Here is a 19,439-nt window from a genome sequence, read left to right as displayed (position 1 = left end):
TTCCTTTTTTTAAACTTATTTTCTTGTGATTCTTCTCACAGCTCTTGGCATAACACCAACTTGTTTTGTTTAATATAATTGGCTAGTGTGTAACGTTTGCCAATTGATTTCTTTGAATTGACGTTTGAATAAAAAATACAATAATCATAATAATTTTTATTTTACATTAATAATTATTCTTACGCGTTTAAAAGTTACCGCATTTTAAAAAAAAAATTTTTTTAAACATTTAATTTACAACTTACACTTAAAATGACGATATCTCCTAAACTATTGTGCTTATGACATTTTTTAATCAGACAAAATTTTTAGGAAATTTAATTTCCTATAATTTCAGTCCTTTAAAAAAATTCTCTAAGACCAAGCGTTCGAAAGTTACAGCGGTTTAAAAAAATCTCTAATTTCGTTTTCAAGTGTCCAATTTACAATTTACACTTAAAATGACTATATCTCCTAAACTATTGAACTTATGGCATTTTTTAATCAGACAAAATTTGTAGGAAATTTAATTTACAATAATTTCAGTCCTGTAAAAAAATCCTCTAAAGCCAAGCGTTCGAAAGTTACAGCCGTTTGAAAAAAATCCTAATTTCGTTTTCGTGTCCAATTTACAACTTACACTTAAAATGGCTATATCTTAAACTATTGCTTCTACACTATTTTGTAATCAACCAAAATTAGTACAAAATGACATTTCCTTTCCAATGACCATCAACAACGTCAACTTATCTCTAATAGTTACCAAAATATCAAACCACAAAAAATAAATTCCCTTGAATTTTGAATTTCCAACAAAATTATTTTAAAAATACCCAATAATAATAACAGTCAACAATAATAAAGAAAAATTTATTGGACAAGAGAAAGTAAAGTGAAATTCCAGCGTAAAAAAAACCAGCTCAACAATATAAAAAATATTTTGTAAGAGGTATGACGTCTGTAGACGTAATTTTGAATCGAATTGATAAAAAAATCTATTGGAAGCAACTAAGTATGTTAAAATATTCAAAGTATTTAATATTTGAGTGTCTGGTTACTTAAAAGTAATTAATAAAACTTTCAAGAGTATAAATTCGACGGAGGCTTTCCATATTGCCAGTTATCGCGGTTTAAACTCTTGAAAACTAGGTTCTGAAACTATAAATAGTTACAAACATATCCACATTTCTTCGTACAAAATTTAAGCGCGAGTTTATCCATATTTAAACTTGTCATTATTTTATTTAAATATTAAATTTATTTAAGGAAATATTTGTTGTTTTACAAAACTAAAAAATAGACCAGACCGGATGTATTTAATCCAAGTAGTGATAGAATTTGTTGCTCTTGGGTCCATCGGGGCGCGAGTAATTGCCACGAGCCACGCACGCGGCATGTCTGACCTTTTTACTCTCTTTTTAATTGGATCATATCAACCGGAAGTTCTTTCTCAATTGTCTACTTCTCCCAAAATTCCAGAGCCCAGAGTAAAAAAAAAAAAAAATCTTAATCTTGACCACTTGAAATTTATTAATAAAAATTATAACTCTTGATAATTTTTGAAATACTTTAGGGTTTAAAATCTGGTTTAAAACTTTCTTAGTTGCGCAATTAAGACATTGCCGGTTTTTTCGCAATTTAATTGCATTATAAATTTTCGATAAAATTCATTTCTTTATATGGATTTGTAATTTTTTTTTCAATATATTTATTATCGATTATTGAAAAAATGAATTTATTAACGAGTAATTAATTTAAGCCCATTGCGATCAGGATCTAATCTAAAGAACTCGAGGTTACATTGCATTAATTTATTGCTAAAAGTAAATATATAAATATATATATATATATAAAGTAACCAGTGGCATTACTGATGTTGATATCTTTGATGATTGTTGGTACACTACACTAGCACTGTAGACAAGAGTGCGTCCCGCAAAGTGAATCAAAGAAAAAGCCGCCGTTTATTAACTGATACCGCACTCGCATTTTATGCACGAGGTCAAATGAGGAATCTCGGTTAGATAACTTGCTATAAACAAATTATGAAATTTAACATAATTATTTATAATATTTTATAAATAATCAATTACCGTAGTTTTTTATTTAAATACTCCAATTTTTTTTTCTTTTTTCATTTCACTAATAAGGGCTTCAAATAATTCACGTCAATTAAAATTCCTCAGTGACTCATTGAAATATTTAATAACTGAAATATTTTTCGTCATGAAGTATCATTTTTTTTCATCCTAATTATTATTATTATTAAAAATAATAATTTTACTGGAAATTGAAAATTTGAAGAAAATTCAATTTTTTTAATTATGAAATGAATAAAGGACTGTATCTTTTAAACCATTGGTCTTAGAGGATTTTTCATAAGGACTGAAATTGTAGGAAATTAAATTTCCTATAAATTTTATATAATTAAAAAATAGCATAGGATCGATAGTTTAGAAGATCTAGTCATTTTAAATGAAAATTGCAAATTAGATATTCAAAAAAAAAATTTATTTTTCTTCAAACGGCTGTAACTTTTAAACTATTGGTCTTAGAGAATTTTTTATAGAGACCAAAATTGTAGAAAATTAAATTTCCTATAAATTTTGTCAGAGTAAAGAATCTTGTAAAATCAATAGTTTAAAAGATACAGCCGTTTTAAATAAAAAATGTCAATTTATTCTCAGGGCGGTAAATTTAAAACTTCGGATCTTTGAATATTTTTAACCAGGACTAAAATAAAATAAAATTTATATTTTATAGTCCACCTTAAACGGCTACTACACTTTGAGATATTACTAATCAAATTTAAAAATTATCGTTATTATTATTATTATTTTCTCCGAACAGCCGCGACCGTTACATTGCATTAATAAAAAAAAATATATGGTGGGAGAATATATGAATGAATATGATTCATCGTGATAGTAACATAACAACCGGAAATACAAGGCCGCATTTTTATTTTTTTCTTCATAAAAATTAATTAATTAATTGTTTTATTAATTATCAGCACTAATTAATAATTAGAAAAAAAAACAACCGGAAGTAGCGGAAATAAATTTTAATAAAATTAGAAATTGTGTTTTACAATTATATATTTATTTATTTTCATTTTCATATCAGTTATATAAAAATGTATGAAGTGAAATAAAAAATATAATTTTCTCCGCGTTTTATATTCGCGATACGTACGATTACGCGTTCGAAGAGTATAATAATCGCATGACCGCACCTCTTACTTTTATCCACACAATTCACTCTGCAATATAATATACTATAACATTAAATATATGAGTAAGCAAAAGAAAAAAAAAAAGAGAAGTGGAATGAAGACTCATCTAAGATTGCAATCATAGTCTCGAACTGAATTTGCGATAAAGTTGATTCATCCGGGATACCCTCTCTTTTAAATATATATATATATATCTCTACATATATATATACATATATTTAACTTCTTTTATTTCGCTATATTTATTATTATTATCATATTTTATTTTATTAATGAATATCGTTAACCTGAGATCGTTTGCCGCTGAATCACCGGGCGTTTGTCGAAAAATTTTTTAAGTGGCATCATTGAAGATTGAAAACAAATTATCATTCATGAGTCACCCGTGGATTCAGACAAGTTGATGATATTATATTATTATAGTCGCCTCAAACATCTCGCGGCGGAGGTAATAATAATATAATAATAATAATAATAATAATAATAAAAATGATAATGATGTTTGTGATGTAACGTCACATGTGACGTTGCGGTGACGTATATTTACTACTACAAATATATGTTTAAATAATATATATTTTTATATATTAAGGTACCTTGATCTCGATTTTTATAAATTCTTTTTTTGTGCTGTTTAATTTTTTTGTCCATAAAAATATTTTTAAATTTTATCTGTAAATCTGCAGTTTGAGATTAAAGTTAAAAAATTTTTTGACATAAAAAAATTTTTGCAATGAATTTTATTATGGTCTGTAATAAAATACTTTTTTTTTTAATTAAAAAAAAATTTTAAAGTTCGCGGGTAATTTTTGAATTTAAAAAAAAATTTTTTTAAAATCTTTCGTAACTAAAAATAATTCAGGATTTGAAAATTTTAAATTAAAGTAAAAAATATTTTTATTTAATAAAAATACAAAATTCTCTAATCTCATACTAATATAATAACTCGTCATTAATTAGATACGCACTCATATAAAAACAGAAAAAAAAAGTTATGATTAAAAATGAACAGAAGCTTTGACTGAATAATTAAATAAATAAAATTCTAAAAATACTTAATGATTAAATTTTATTACATAATATTACAGATTATGAATAATAAAATGTCCTCAATACAAAGCGCCACAATATAAATTCCACGAAAACCCATTTTTATTTCAATAACTTTATAAATGTTAACATTCTGACAGAACTTGTCATTTTTCCCTGAAGCCGAGTCATGAACTCAAAAATCCATAAAAACAACCAACAAAAAATATATGAAAGGGTCATAATCATATAAGGTACAGAATATATATCCACACACACATATATATAAAAAATAAAAAAAACAGGAGATGCCAAGCATGTCTTCACGCAAGATGACTCAGAATGACGATAGACGCCACTGATTTTCTCTTATTTCCTATATATTTTATTAAATACTCTTTAGTTCTCATTCAAAGATTGGCGCCATAAATAAACACAAAAAAATGAATTTAAAAATCAATAACAAAAAAACCCGATAACATCAATCGTTATCAGATAAGCCCGAGTTTCCTTTATTTTGTCACCTTCCGGTTACTCTTATTTTATTAAAATTATATAGATGTAACAAACACCTGATTTCTTATATACATTACACATTACACCTCTCTCTTTTTCTTAAACAAATATCAAGTCAAAGTAATGTCACACTCTCTCATTCTCATTACTATCTTCGTGACACTGGCGCGCCGGCGATGAATCACCGACTCGCGCCTTCGAAGAATTTATTCACGCGAGATTACAAATAAAAAAAAACATTTTTTTTAAGAGTAGGGAGGTATACATGTATGCTATATCTTCTCTAGTCTTTCTCAAGTGTCGATCCGATGAAAAACGATCAATTACAGCTGATCTAAAGACAGTTAATTCGTGAGTGTCATTCAGTTGAGATCAAGACATTAAACCTTTTTTTTATTAAATAATTCGATTATTTAATCATCGGCAATTAATTATCTCTTATCGATCATCTATTGGTTAAATTCAATTAAATAACTATTTTAATATGGAATAATTAAGATGCCGTCGTTTTATCCGGATATCCGAGTCTTTCTTCCGTTGTACGTGAGATGAATCTTTTTTATATATTTTATATTTAATAATTGTCTTTATTTTTATTCCAAGTGATAAATAATAATAATTAAAATAATAAACATTAATGAATTATTACAACAACTCGTGGAATGTCCGTGAACTTAAGCGCGGATTTTCAAAACCAGCTGTAAGTTTTTTTTTTCCTTAAATAATAATTTTTTTTTTTTATAAATGTCATATTTTTTTAATTACGTTAAATATTAAATTTCAAAAATATGCGAGTGAATGTAACTGATAGGCGGGAATTTTTAAAATTTTGAATTAAATGAATAAAATGTAAGAAGAACAAAAATAAAAAAATACGTATTTAGAAAAATGAAAAATCAGCGCGTTTTTTAAAAATTTCATTATTTCAATTAATTAATTTATTTATTTCAAAATTTTGAAAATTCCCGCTTGTCAGTTACGTTCACAATGAATGAAGCAGACATCAGTCAAATTTAAAAATATAAATAAATAGAGTAAATAATTAAAAAAAAAATATTTCGAAAAAATGCACTTATTAATTTTTTAATTTTTCAAATGCGGATTTTTTTTTAATTTTAAAAATTAATTATTTACTCTATTTATTTAAAATTTTAAATTTGTATGATGGCTGCTACATTCATTAAAAATATTTATGATTTAAATAAAATATAAAATATATAAGTTATTTATTAAAACACCGGCGTCGCGCGAGGAATTATCTGTCAGTTACAATACATGTATTTATAATAGCAATTTAAAAAAAAAAAAAGTGTACATTGTATTGGAATTCCCGTACGAGTAATGGATAACTCTTCAGCTGTTCTTTGCGTCAGTTGTCTTTGTTTGAGTTAAACTTATTTTATTATTACGATAACGTGTGAAGAAAAATAAAGAGTATGTGACTTTAAATACTAAATGGAAATGAAATAATTATTCGATGAGTCAATTATTGTAAAGACGATTGTTATTGATTTTGTACTTAATTTTTATGGAAAATTTATTTTTGTTGATTGGAGTAGAGCTCGAGTGGTAAGAGAATTAATTGGTAATTATTTGGGGAATTTAATTAACATTGAGGGGGGGGGGGTAATATGGGTTTTTAAGTGAAGAAAACAACTTTTTAGGGTTTGATGATGATGATGATGATGGAGTGAAGTTAAGTGGTATGTTCATGTACCGGAGGCTGCGTAGCTGAGCAGTTGTCTTCCCATTCTCTTTCGCTGGCATACCGACCAGACGGCATTCCTGTTTTGTCTTCACTCTCAAAAGGCCGTGACGTTTATTTTTTTCACGTGCAAAAATCTACCAAATGACATTTTTTAAGTTTTACAACATTCCGATCATTACATTCCATGTTTTTTTTTTATTTTATTGAAAATTTTTTATTTTTAGAAAGAGAAATTACGCAAAAATTTCGTTATTTAATACTTTTTAAAAAAACATAATTTTTTTTAAAATCCAAGTTATTAAATTTTTTTTTATTACTCATAAATAAAGAAATTTATTTAAACACTTTTTTAGCGACAATAAATTTAATTTAACGCTTTAAATAATTATTTAGTAAACATTTATTTATGATTTATTAAATAATTTTTTTTAGATTTAAATTAAAAATAAATTCTAAATGTCAATAAATTATTTTTTATCTTTGCAACCTTATAAAAATTATGGAAAAAATTTTTATCACTCATAAATAAATATATTAAAAGTTATAATACTTCCTAATTTTTTTTAACAAAAAAATCCACGATTTATTAAATATTTATATTGTTTTTTTATCATTACTCAAAAAATATCAAATTTACAGCAAAAAATTATTAAATATTTCTTGTAGAGAATTAAATTTCCTACAAAAAAGCTCTTCAAGTTTTTTCTCATAAGTCTCATAGTTTCCGAGTTATCGTTCAACTAAAAAAACCAAAATTTAATAGTAATCAATTAGACCCATACTCCAAATATGAAAACTTCTTGTAACTTGAAATCTATTAGATTTACAAAAAAAACTAAAGAGACCTTTTTTGTAGCAAATTAAATTTCCTATAAAAAAGCTTTCTTAGTTTTTTCTCATACTTCTTATAGTTTCCGATCTATCGTTCAACAAAAAAAACAAAATTGAATAGTAAACAATTAGACCCAGACTCCAAATATGAAAACTACTTGTAATTTGAAATCTATTAGATTTACAAAAAAAACTAAAGAGACCTTTTTTGTAGCAAATTAAATGTCCTACAAAAAAGCTTTCTTAGTTTTTTCTCATACCTCTCATAGTTTCCGATCTATCGTTCAACAAAAAAACCAAAATTGAATAGTAAACAATTAGACCCAGACTCCAAATATGAAAACTACTTCTAATTTTAAATCTATTAGATTTACAAAAAAAACTAAAGAGACCTTTTTTGTAGTAAATTAAATTTCCTACAAAAAACATTTCCACAGTTTTTGTCATAAGTCCAATAGTTTGCGAGATATTCAAAGTTTTTCTGTAAAAAGCATTAATTCCATACATCACAAGCTAATTAAATTTAATTACTCCAATTGCAACAATATCTTGATTAAAAATATAAACATACATTCATATTCATATTAATCCCAAGACCACAGACCTTGAAAAAAAAATAAAAAATTAAAAATCATAACAATACTCCATGTAACAAAATCTTACAAAACACACATGCACCTTACGTGTTGTTAAAAAGTAATTAAAACAAAATAATAAACATAATGATGATAAAAATAAAATAAAAAATTAACAAATAAAGGCAAAGTAATATTACCTAATCTCGAGTTTCATGGATCACCACCACGTGTAGCGGCGCTTAGATCGTTACGAATAATAATTCTCCCACTATAAGGAGATACATCAGTACATGTTCAGACATACACGCAATTATCCACGTATCGTGATTTGTATTTGACGTTCAACAACAACAATAATAATAATGTGGAGAAGAAAAAAATAAAAAATCCGCTAACGAACATAACTGTCATTCAATTCCCGTACCGAGTGATTCTAAAATAAAAAATGTGTCCGTACAATACAGACGTTAAATATGAATGTAATTTAAAAATAAAATGTGTTACAAAAAGTAAAAGTTGATACAAAGATTACCCGAAGAAGAGCACGGATCGGAAATTGTGTCAAGGTCTCGTCTCGAAAAGTAAAAGGGACAAAGGGCGTGTTAATTTATTTCATGTCGTAAAAATTTTTACTACGCACGCATTAATTTTTATTTTCATGTTTATATATATATATGTATATATGTTTATATATTATTTTATATATCAGTACAATATTGGCTATCGTAGATCGGTGTTTTTCTCAGCGATATTTCCACGTGGGCAGAATCGCGTGACGCGTTTTTTTATTTCGCTCTCTCACGTGTGATTTCTACCTCGCGTTCTCTCATGAATTTTATTACATATATATAGATATATATGTATAGGTATTTATATATTTTTATCATCGTATCATTTAAACTCCAATACGGACATTCCACTTAAACGTGATTCGATGTCGGCTAGACGTTCGAGACATTCGAGAAAGATCGAATTAAATATTTATGTCCCGCGTAAAAATCAAATGTCACGTGCGTATTTTTTTGAAATTTTATATTTTTACTATTAAAGTACCGGCATATAAATTTAAACTCAAGACTTTTTATTTTCAAGGTGTGATATTTTTTTTGTTTAATTAAAAATTTTGTGTCATAAATTTTAATTTCTTGTTTACATAATTAATAATAAATATATGACTTTTTTATTTGAATTACAGATGTCGGAATTTCCGAGCGATCTCGAAAACGGAGATATCCGTTCTCGAGCTGGGTTACCACTCGATATAAACAAAGACTTTCCATCTAAAAATAATTTTGGGACAAGAACACACCCACAGGCCTCAGCATTATCACAGGTAATAATTTATCCATTTGTAAAATAATAATAATAAATTAATACTTTTAAAAATACCTCTATTATATTACACTTTTTATTATCATCATTATCTTTCTTTAGTAAATATTTTTTTTGTAAACTTACCTTACAACTGTATAAATTTCGTGGAATTCAAATTTCCCTCCTTTATTATTTAAAAAAAGAAAAAAAAATTACAATAACAAATAAAAAATATAAATATAAAAATATAAATAAATGAAAATATTTTTCAGTAAATTTACTAATAACCAAAAATAAACTCGAAAATTTGTCAGCGAAATATTTAAATCTAATCCACTTCTTTTCAAATTTTTATTTATAACCGCGGGAAAAATTAATCATTTGAAATTTAATTGGCGACAAATAAATTGAGTAAAAAAAAAAAATAAATTCAAGGAAAGGAGAAGAAAGTAAACTGATATTTAAGGGAAATGTTTTCGTCACTTGCATAATGCCCTCTACCTTGAACGCAAAATTGGCGAGTGGTCAAAACTCGATGCCAATTTGAATTTTTTAATTATTTTAAATCTTCAAGATTAACTGATACAGAGACAGACGGATGAGTATGTGGTGTCTATCTGGTATAGACAGGTGTTAATTTTCTGAAGGGACTGGTGTTAAATAGCATCCTTGGCATTCTAACGTCGGCTTTAAACCCCGTGAGTTACTCGTCGGAGAAATGAGTCACGGGCTCTGAATAAAATTGGAAATAGAATTTTATTTAAGTTTCTCGGTGGCTGTGAGATATAATTCTTTTTTTATCGTTCACAGAGGTACCAGAGCCAAGGTGGTAGCAGCAGTAGTAGCAGCAGCAGCACCACGAGCAGTTCGAGCACCAAAACCAGGAGCGTATTGTCAACAATAACATCGTCTTCGAAAAAAGAATTGAATGCTGTAAAATCAAATATCACTGAGTTACGTACTGGGATTGATGAAATGAAGACCATTTACCCTAGACCACACCGAGCGCACAATTTCGACAGGTAAATTCATAAATTTTATTACAATTTTTATTTGTATTTAAAATCACTAATTTATTATTTTTTTTTAAATTAATTAGCCAAGGAAGCGTGAGTATTGCTGATGACGAACAGCCAACTGTCACCTTCCCGGACCCGGAAACTCCATCGCCGACGAGTGTAAGACCCAGAAACATGAGCATCGACTCGACATCCCAACTGGACCCGCTGAGTTCCTTCAGCGATTTGCATCACATCAACACGCCGATAAATATATCGAGCATCGGGTTGGCCGGTCAGGAGAGCATGAAGTTCGAAGAGAAAAAAATGACAAGCACGTCGACTACCAAGGTAAAAATCTCAGGTGACGATTGATTAGCTAATAAAAAATGTATATCTGTCCGACAGGTCGAGGTTATTAAGACAAATTAGTTGCGTAAATAAACAGTGCCAATGATTTATTATTTTATATTTTAGCTGGTCACGGACAGATTCAGTGCAGAGAAAGCGACCGCTAATTGCGAGGAGATGAGAGCTCTGCAAGCTGGAGATGTATCTTACAAAGAAGAAAGTGCAGCGACTGCTGCAAGAGCGCGGGTTGAAGTAGACGGAGTATCTGCTGAAAAAAGCGTTGCTACTGCAAGGGTAATTTTCATGTTTTGATATCTTCTAAAATAAGTCTTGCGCTAACGCTAAATTTATTTTTCCCGGTAAATTGAGTTTCGGAGTTGACGCGGTTCAGGTTGCGCTTAGCAACCCGCGGTCGATATCAAACTATCGTGGGGTTGCTTTCATATATGTAGTCATAGTGTAGCACTCGGTGGTCTAGTATAATGGGCCCGAGACTTTCCCGACTGTCAAAATATTTAAATGTCGACTCGCCGTCTTTGCAAAATTCACCGAAACTCGGGCAGAGGCTTGACTTGGTACCAATTTTAAAATTTAGTTATTTTATTAATTAGCAATAATTTAAGTTACAGTTGATGTCGTTGGTTTGACTCGTACATAAGAATAAGACTACTGTAGATATGTACATATATAATACAGATACGATGAATGACGTATGGATTTGTCGTGATAAAATTAAACGTTTTCCGTCATTGATGTTGACGGTGGGGACGTCCCACTCTTTTAAAATCCTCCTCACTAATACTAAATCTATCAGACACTACATTGGCTCATCTTTTATCCGCGTAGTGAGTGAGTACATCTGCGTATTTGTTAAAAACGTTTGATGTACGATTGTAGTTTTTATTTTATTTAAAATTTACGAACCAGTGACTCGCGTGTTCTCTAATATGAGCGTACCGTGGCCAGTGAACAGGCGGATCCACGGTTCCGCGCTAAACGCCCTGGTAAAGTTCATCGATATCTGAAATAAAAAAAAAAAAATAAAAGTACCGAGCCAGATTCTTGGGCACTGATGCGGGACTTATATTTAGAATTGAAATTTTCCGAGCGTGAATCACTTTTTCTATCAAACGATTTATACATTTATATATTTTTTGTTGCAGGAACAGCGAAGTCTTAAGGCTGCTAATCTCTCCCATCAGGAGAGCAACAACTTAGCAGCATCTAGCATGAAACTACAAAGCGATTCCTTTAGTTCTGAGAAGGTAATTTTATCATGAGCTAAATTTCTTATCTTCTGTTATATAAAATGATATCACGCATAGCTTTTATATCTTGACAAGCTGATATTAGCAAGTCGAGTCGTAATAAGTGCTAATAAAATAGTAAATTCAATTAAAATTCAATAGCAAATAGAACTGGGACTGGTATCCAACAGTTTAGCTTGCTATTGATTCAAATAATTCATTTTCGCTGATGACATCATCGATATTAACGTGAGATTTAGTAATTTTTAATTAAACGTTGGCGTGATTTCAAAAATTCATGATTCTGTTAATTTGTTAATTATCTATGATTGTGATAAAATTTATTATTCATTTATTTATAAATCACGAGTTTAATTTTTACTCAAGGCTGTAATTAATTTAAATAATTAATAACAAATGTTTTATTTCTAATCAAATAAATCATTTAAATTGCAGACGGCGATGGCAGCGCAGCAGCAAAGACAGACAGTAACGGCATCAGGAATTTCAAATCAGAAATATATGACATCATCCTCACAGTCAAGTGTAACGATAGCTTCCTCAAAAGAAGTGACTTCTTCGACGGCTGCTTTGATAACAGCGGCGTCGGCTGTCAATCATTTGCTAAATGGGCCCTATACTGAAGACGATTTATTAGCACTGCCTCTAGATGATTTAACGCAGCTCTGTACCAATGCCAATGCCCAAGATGTCGAAAAAGCGCGACAAAAATATTCGGCTTTGCTGGATAAATTTGTTGAGTTTTTGACAAGTTCGACAACAAAAGCTCCATGTCTACTAAATAAAATTCATAGTATTATTCAAAAAGCCTGGGCAGTACCCACCCATGGTCACGAACTTGGCTACACACTTTGCAATACACTGAGGATACGCGGCGGGTTGGATTTCATGATAAAAAATTGCGTATCAACGGATCCAAAGCTTCAATTTTCCTCGGCAAGTGTTTTGGAGCAATGTCTGATAACAGAAAATCGCGCTTATGTTGTTGAGAATGGGCTAGATGAGGTCGTAAGTGTCGCCTGCGCGTGCGTGAATCCAAAAAATAAAGACTTCAGCTACACTAGAGTGGGAATCGGTATTCTGGAGCATCTTTTCAAGCACAGTGAGAACACTTGCAGCAAAGTCATCCATCTTGGAGGATTAGAACAATTGTTATTCGCATGCAGAATGACTGATGTAGAAATTCTGAGACACTGTGCCAGTGCTCTAGTTAATCTCTCCCTGTACGGAGGCGCAGAGAACCAGGAACTGATGATCAGCAACAAAGTTCCCATTTGGATCTTCCCGCTGGCTTTTCAAAATGACGACAACATTAAATACTACGCGTGTTTGGCCATCGCTGTACTGGTCGCTAACAAAGAAATCGAAGCCGCTGTGCTCCAGTCGGGAGTCCTGGATCTTCTGGAACCTTTCGTCACCTCGCACAATCCTTCGGAGTTCGCTAAATCTAATCTGGCTCATGCTCATGGGCAGGCTAAGCAGTGGCTCGAACGCCTGGTACCGGTTCTCAGTTCAAAACGAGAAGAAGCCCGGAGTCTTGCGGCTTTTCACTTCTGCATGGAAGCCGGTATCAAAAAGGAACAGGGCAAGACGGATATATTTAGAGATATCGGTGCTATAGAACCACTGAAGAAAGTTGCGAGTTGTCCCAATGCAGTCGCTTCTAAGTACGCGGCAAGAGCTCTGACTTTGATTGGCGAAGAAGTCCCGCACAAATTGAGCCAACAAGTCCCGCTTTGGTCCTCGGAGGACGTCAAGGAATGGGTCAAACAAATTGGCTTCGGTGAATACTCGCAGGATTTCGTTGACAGCCGAGTAGACGGCGATTTACTTCTTCAGTTGACGGAAGAAAATTTAAAAGAAGACATCGGTTTAACGAACGGCATCAAGAGGAGACGATTCACCCGCGAGTTGCAGAACTTAAAAAAAATGGCGGACTACAGTAGCAAGGACTCGGGTAATTTGAATTCTTTTTTACTGCAAATTGGTCAGGAATTCTCGATATACACTTACAGTCTTCTCAATGCGGGCATTGACAAAGACTATATACAAAATATATCAGAGGATCAGCTGTCAACAGAGTGTGGAATCATAAACAGTATTCACCGAGTAAGAATAATGGATGCTATTAAAAATATGCAGCTGAAAACACTGCCGTCAAATGAACTCGAAGCGCCGGATAAAAATCTTGATGTCTTCGTCAGTTACCGTCGATCAAATGGATCTCAATTGGCTAGTCTTCTCAAAGTCCATTTGCAATTACGCGGGTTCTCGGTGTTCCTCGACGTGGAGAGACTGGAGGCTGGTAAATTTGACAACAATTTGCTGCAAAGTATTCGACAAGCGAAACATTTTCTGCTGGTTCTGACAACCGACGCGCTCAGCAGATGCATTAATGATGACGAAGGCAAGGACTGGGTCCACCGGGAAATAGTTGCAGCTTTAACGTCCCAGTGTAACATTATTCCAATAATTGACAACTTCCAGTGGCCCCAGGTTGAAGAGTTGCCGGAAGATATGCGCGCTGTCTGTCATTTCAATGGCGTCAGGTGGATCCATGACTACCAGGACGCTTGCGTTGACAAATTAGAAAGGTAAGTTTTTATTTATTTATTTATTTTTCATGAGGATCTGAATGATGTTTAATTTTTTTAGGTTCATGCGAGGTGACTTGCCGCCAGTACGAACAGATACAAGCAATCTAAGACTTGGGTCCAAAGATATAACATCTCCAGGTACACCAGCGAGCTCGAATATGCGGCATCCACCTGCTTACCAAAGAATACCGAGCAATGAAAGCCAGAGCAATAAAGATAATAATAAAGAAACTATTAATAAAGACGCTAATAAGAGTTCAGAATGACTAGAGGACCCGCCCATAGCTAATAGGTAATTTATTATCTTAAATTAATATTAGTAATTATTTGTGTAAATACTTTTATTTAATTACACGCAGCCCTAAAGGCGATTAACGAAGTAGGTTGGTTTGAATATTAACTCTGGGTATTGCGTTGGGAATTTCATAAATTTGTGGATTAGATGTTTATTGGGTCATATATTTGAGAAAATTCATGAGTCCAAAGTAGAAAATTTTCGGGGAGAGACAAAGAATATCTATGATCCTCATGTTAGCAGACAGTTAACTTTCGGATTTTTTTTTATGAATCAATTGCATAAAAAAAAAAAAAAAAAATGCAGATATAGAAAATTAAAAAATCTGTAGGTGCAATTTTTTAAAAATTTATTTATCTTGTAATTTGTAGTTTTTAAAAAAAATCAAAACTTATTAGACGTCGGCTGACTTTAGTATCATAAATATTTTTTGAATTCATCCTAAAAATCGCGCCAAATTTTTGAATTTTATAAAAATTAATATTCATAATTAAATTTGATTTCATTTTAAAAATCGCGCCAAATATTTGAATTTTGTAAAAATTAATTTTGATTTAATTTTTTGAATTCATTTTAAAAATCGCGCCAAATATTTGAATTTTATAAAAATTAATTTTTATAATTAAATTTGATTTAATTTTTTGAATTCATTTTAAAAATCGCGCCAAATATTTGAATTTTGTAAAAATTAACTTTCCGAAAATTTTAAGGTTTCGTTTTGCAAAAATGGTGACTAGAAATTAAAAATAAACTGATATATATAAAAATAATAATTTTTTAAAATATAATTTGGACAGAATTTCTTAAATAAACGACTCAATTGCAAATAAAAATTTAATATTTAATAGTAACTGGATTTTATAACAACAATTTTTTTTTTTTAAAGATTTAGAAAAACTTCCAGTCCGAGTAGACCGATAGGAATGCCGTTAACTCCATCACGTAAATTTATTTACACAAATCCGGGAAAAAGTCCAGAGCCCAAGAGGCCGGCGAGACATCCGTCGTTATCATCGACACGATCGCGCTCGCTGGAACTTCTGGATCAACCGGAAAAAATAATTAAGAGACTGACAGATAAATCAGAGCCTTCAACGAGACCGCGGTCACGTAGTCTCGAAGATTTTCTTGATGACAATCAATCACCTGTACCAGTACCGGAATCTCTGCAAGAACCGAGTAACGAAAAAGCTAAAGTTGAACCAAGTCCAGTTACTCCTTCGTTACCAGTACCACGGCCAAGGACTAAGTCAATTGAAGTTAATAAATTAAGTAATAAATTTGATTATCCAACGAGACAACTGTCTTTGGATTGTGAAATAACTAAAAGTAAAATAACTGATTGCTGTGATATAAAAGGACACGGTGATAAAGACATTGATATTAAAAATAATAATATAAATAATAATAATATAAATGATAAATGTACTTTAGCTAAATCTAAAAGCTGTGGAGCGGGATTAGATGAAAGTGAATCGATATCTTCAAATGAATTTAAAGATACCGTTGTCCAGGGGTCAGTTCAATCACTGCAGAGTGATCTGGACAAACGCAAAAGTAATTTTATGAACAAATGCGTTAATAAAATGAGATCGCTCATTAAAAAGTAAATTGACCAAGGTGATATATATATCAATACATTATATATTATTTTAATCATTAATTATTATATATATATAAGAATTTTATTTAATTGTAAATTTTATGCAACTGACGTAAAATATTTTTTTTTAATTTCCCGCTATGAAAATTTTAAATTTTCAAAAACAGGAAAGTTATGGATTTGATCCGATTTTAAAAATCGAGTTTTTATCAGACCTATTTTATGTCGGATGGACGTGTGTGCGTGTGTGTATGTATGTGTGTGTGCGAAAGGACTCATCAAGATTTAGATCTGGTAGATTTTGAAGATCGGTCTAATAGTTTATGAATTGTACGAGAAATAAAAATTTTTTTTGAGGTTTTTTTCATGTAACTCATAAACTACTTGCCCGATTTACCTCAAAATATAATAAGTTCCAAGTCTTGATGTAGAGGTACCGTTTTTTGGGCACTTTGGCGCCAGTTTTGGACACTTGAAAAATTAAAATAAAATACGCAGTGACAATTAATTATGAAAATGTCTACCCAGATATTTTGGTCACTCTGTTACACGAGAAATTTTATTTTACACTTTTTCATGAATTAAAATAAAGTATTAAATGTCCAAAGATGGACAGTGCTCGGTGCTCAAAAATTTGTTTCTAAGCTCGAAAACAGCGGGAAGTTTTTAAAACTTCTCATATTTTTTTTGCTGAAATTATTTCTAATAAAATTAGACAGCGAAATTATAAATTTAAAAAAAAATTGTGCCTGAAATGTGTCTTATAAATTTGAATAACTAAATTATTTAAATTGCGCTTACAATTATAGCTTTATCAATAGCTTTATATTTATAAATTTATATATATATATGTATGCATATTAACGTATATTTTTTTTTATATAAATATCAATTGTACCATATTTAAATTGTAAATTAGTTTATATACATGTTACATGTTATATTTTTAAAATTATTATACCCGTACTAAAAAATTAGTCATTTTAATTACTGATAATTTAAAATTGTTAAAAATAATTATTAATTAACGGCGTTTTAAATTAACGCTTTTTTAAACGCAGCTTAATAATATTTTTATTATTGTAATATTTTTATTATTTTATTTAACAAATTGTTAAGATATAAATATATATATATATATATATATATATATATATATATATATATATATATATATATATATATATATATATATATTAATATAAGTTTTTTTGTATTATTATTGTTAGATATTTTAATTACTAGTTTTTAATTAAATTTAAATAAAAATTTTATCTAAGGCAGATATATATACTTGTCATATTTTTATTTATTATATATTTATTTTTCGGACTATTAATTTTAATTATTAATCATTAGTTTAATTAATTAATTATTTTATAAAAAAATTCAACAATTACAATTAATTATATTCACAATTATGAGATATAGAAAATACAAAACATATATAAATATATATCTAAATTATAATATGAATAATATAAGTTAGTATTTATAATTTAGTAATAAAAAAATAATTATTAATCTTAAGGCAATGAATTGTCAGTTATTTTAATTTGTGACACTTGTGATTAAAAAATTATCTATCGTCTGTCAAACGAGTGGTAATTTGTCATGATAAAGTCATTTATTAATTACATCATCGCGTCCACGAAGCCTTCGCATAAGTATCATGTCTCTGTGCATCAAAGTAACTCTTTTGCAATGATACGCTAATAAAACAGCGTCTTCGAAAAATTGTACGAGATACATTTCTGTCGCTTCTTGAAGTGCTTCGAGTGCTGTCGCTTGCATTCTATAAATATCAATTTTTTTTTCCTTTATCTGTTATCAATAAGTACTTCGAAATTATAATTTAAAAAATTCATAATTAATAATTCTGGTAATTAGAATTTAATTTATTTTTCAATTGAGGCTCCAATTATTGACGTCATAAGTTCTGGAGTTTTGAAATTTTTAAAAGTGCCGCCAATAATTCTGATAATAAAATTAACAGACGTCTAATAATTTTTATGTCTCCATCAATAAGTCATTTGTAATTAAAATAAATAATATATATATGATATATATATTTTATATTAAGTACTTAGGATGTATTTAAATTTTTTTTTGCCGGCATTTAATTTTTAAATTTAAAAGAAAATTGATGATTCTGAAGTTAACCGACGTCTACTGATTTTTGGATTTGTTTTTTTTAAATAAATTATAAGAAAAAATTGAACCTGTAGTTTTTTAAGTTTTCTACATGTGCATTTTTTTAGTTTATTTTTTTTTTGTAATTGATTCGTTGAAAAAAAAAAAAAAAAAACAGAAAATTTCAATTGTCTGCTAACTCTAGATCATGAAAACTGATGTCCGCTATCTTCGGTGTCATCATCAATTGTGTTTTTTATTTTAATTTAAATATAAAAATATTCTTACCTATCGATACCTTGCCTTGGAAAAAGTTCATGTATAATTTCGCGTACTAGCCTTGAAAATGGTAACTTAGGTATCAGTAATTTTGTTGATCTTCTTAAATATCTGATTTCTTGTAGTGCGCGTACTCCATTTCTTACTCTGCGATTTCTATTAACAACAACTTCTGTCTAAACGAAATAAAATAAAATAAATAAATTAATTAATTAATTAAAAGAAAACTCAATTTTTAATAAATTTGAATTTTTATTTCTGGAGTAACTTAATTTTCAAATTCAAAAAACAAAATAATTTTTTGTTTAAATTTAAAATTTACTTACTCGATCAGATTTCCGTTGCTTTGATGCATTCGACGGTCTTTTGGTACTTGAATAATTAAATTATATAATTAGAAAATCAATTACATAAAAAAGTAAATAAATTTATAACCTACAAACCTGGGAGTATTGGATTTTCTCCGCACCATTTTTAAATAAAATAGAAAAAAAAATTAAACTGCAAATAATAACGAAAAAAAAATTAATATTTACAATTACATATAATTAATATATTTTTTTAAGTCGTTTATAATTAATACTAGTTTGTAAATAAAACGAAATCATAACAAAACTAATTGCCGCTGACGAAAATGTCCGATCCCGCGAAAATATTTGAAGTTACGCGCGCGCACTCTACTGGCGGTAATTTAAATTCCATAGAACTTTTGCTGGTAAAATAAA

At 29.4% G+C, this 19,439-nt stretch overlaps 2 protein-coding genes across 7 annotated transcripts in view; one reads left to right on the top strand and one right to left on the bottom strand.

Moving 5' to 3' along the window:
- Positions 1 to 15,725, top strand: part of LOC130666011 (NAD(+) hydrolase sarm1) — a 28,062-nt gene extending 12,337 nt beyond the window's left edge. For 2 of the 4 annotated variants that reach the window (XM_057466644.1, XM_057466645.1), the window contains exons 2-9: positions 9,072 to 9,209; positions 10,001 to 10,212; positions 10,290 to 10,539; positions 10,666 to 10,833; positions 11,703 to 11,804; positions 12,243 to 14,401; positions 14,463 to 14,696; positions 15,586 to 15,725. In XM_057466644.1, the coding sequence (XP_057322627.1) occupies positions 9,072 to 9,209; positions 10,001 to 10,212; positions 10,290 to 10,539; positions 10,666 to 10,833; positions 11,703 to 11,804; positions 12,243 to 14,401; positions 14,463 to 14,670 (3,237 nt within the window). In that variant the 3' untranslated portion in view covers positions 14,671 to 14,696; positions 15,586 to 15,725. Of the gene's footprint in view, positions 1 to 5,381; positions 5,460 to 8,152; positions 8,969 to 9,071; positions 9,210 to 10,000; positions 10,213 to 10,289; positions 10,540 to 10,665; positions 10,834 to 11,702; positions 11,805 to 12,242; positions 14,402 to 14,462; positions 14,697 to 15,585 lie in introns of those variants that run through there. The other 2 variants (XM_057466646.1, XM_057466647.1) reach the window with 2 other exon arrangements.
- LOC130666015 (uncharacterized) lies at positions 11,155 to 19,352 on the bottom strand. 3 transcript variants are annotated; one of them, XR_008989604.1, is made up of 5 exons: positions 19,158 to 19,352; positions 19,041 to 19,086; positions 18,724 to 18,890; positions 11,464 to 11,560; positions 11,155 to 11,398 (listed from the first exon to the last, which is right to left on the bottom strand). XR_008989604.1 is itself a non-coding variant. In XM_057466651.1 (4 exons), exons 1-4 carry the CDS (start codon positions 19,184 to 19,186, stop codon positions 11,551 to 11,553), a joined length of 252 nt encoding a protein of 83 aa, XP_057322634.1. In that variant the 5' UTR covers positions 19,187 to 19,352; the 3' UTR covers positions 11,155 to 11,550. The 3 variants fall into 3 exon arrangements, 2 of the variants coding, with proteins under 2 accessions (XP_057322634.1, XP_057322633.1); XM_057466651.1 differs by having other exon boundaries at positions 11,155 to 11,560; XM_057466650.1 differs by lacking the exons at positions 11,155 to 11,398; positions 11,464 to 11,560 and adding an exon at positions 17,636 to 18,097.
- Between the last annotated feature and the right edge of the window lie 87 nt (positions 19,353 to 19,439).

The sequence above is a fragment of the Microplitis mediator genome, chromosome 3 (genome assembly GCF_029852145.1).
Source record: "Microplitis mediator isolate UGA2020A chromosome 3, iyMicMedi2.1, whole genome shotgun sequence".
NCBI classification, from domain to species: Eukaryota; Metazoa; Arthropoda; class Insecta; order Hymenoptera; family Braconidae; genus Microplitis; species Microplitis mediator.
The sequence above is the reverse complement of the archived record's forward strand: the minus strand, read 5'-3'. Positions and strand labels throughout refer to the sequence as shown.

Excerpts from the sequence above, each read along its gene's own strand:
- LOC130666015 (XM_057466650.1), bottom strand. The coding sequence starts at position 19,186 with ATGGTGCGGAGAAAATCCAATACTCCCAG. Across the intron at positions 18,891-19,040 it reads AGCAACGGAAATCTGATCGA|ACAGAAGTTGTTGTTAATAG; the intron begins GTAAGTAAATTT and ends TATTTCGTTTAG. Across the intron at positions 18,098-18,723 it reads CCAAGGCAAGGTATCGATAG|AATGCAAGCGACAGCACTCG; the intron begins GTAAGAATATTT and ends TGATATTTATAG.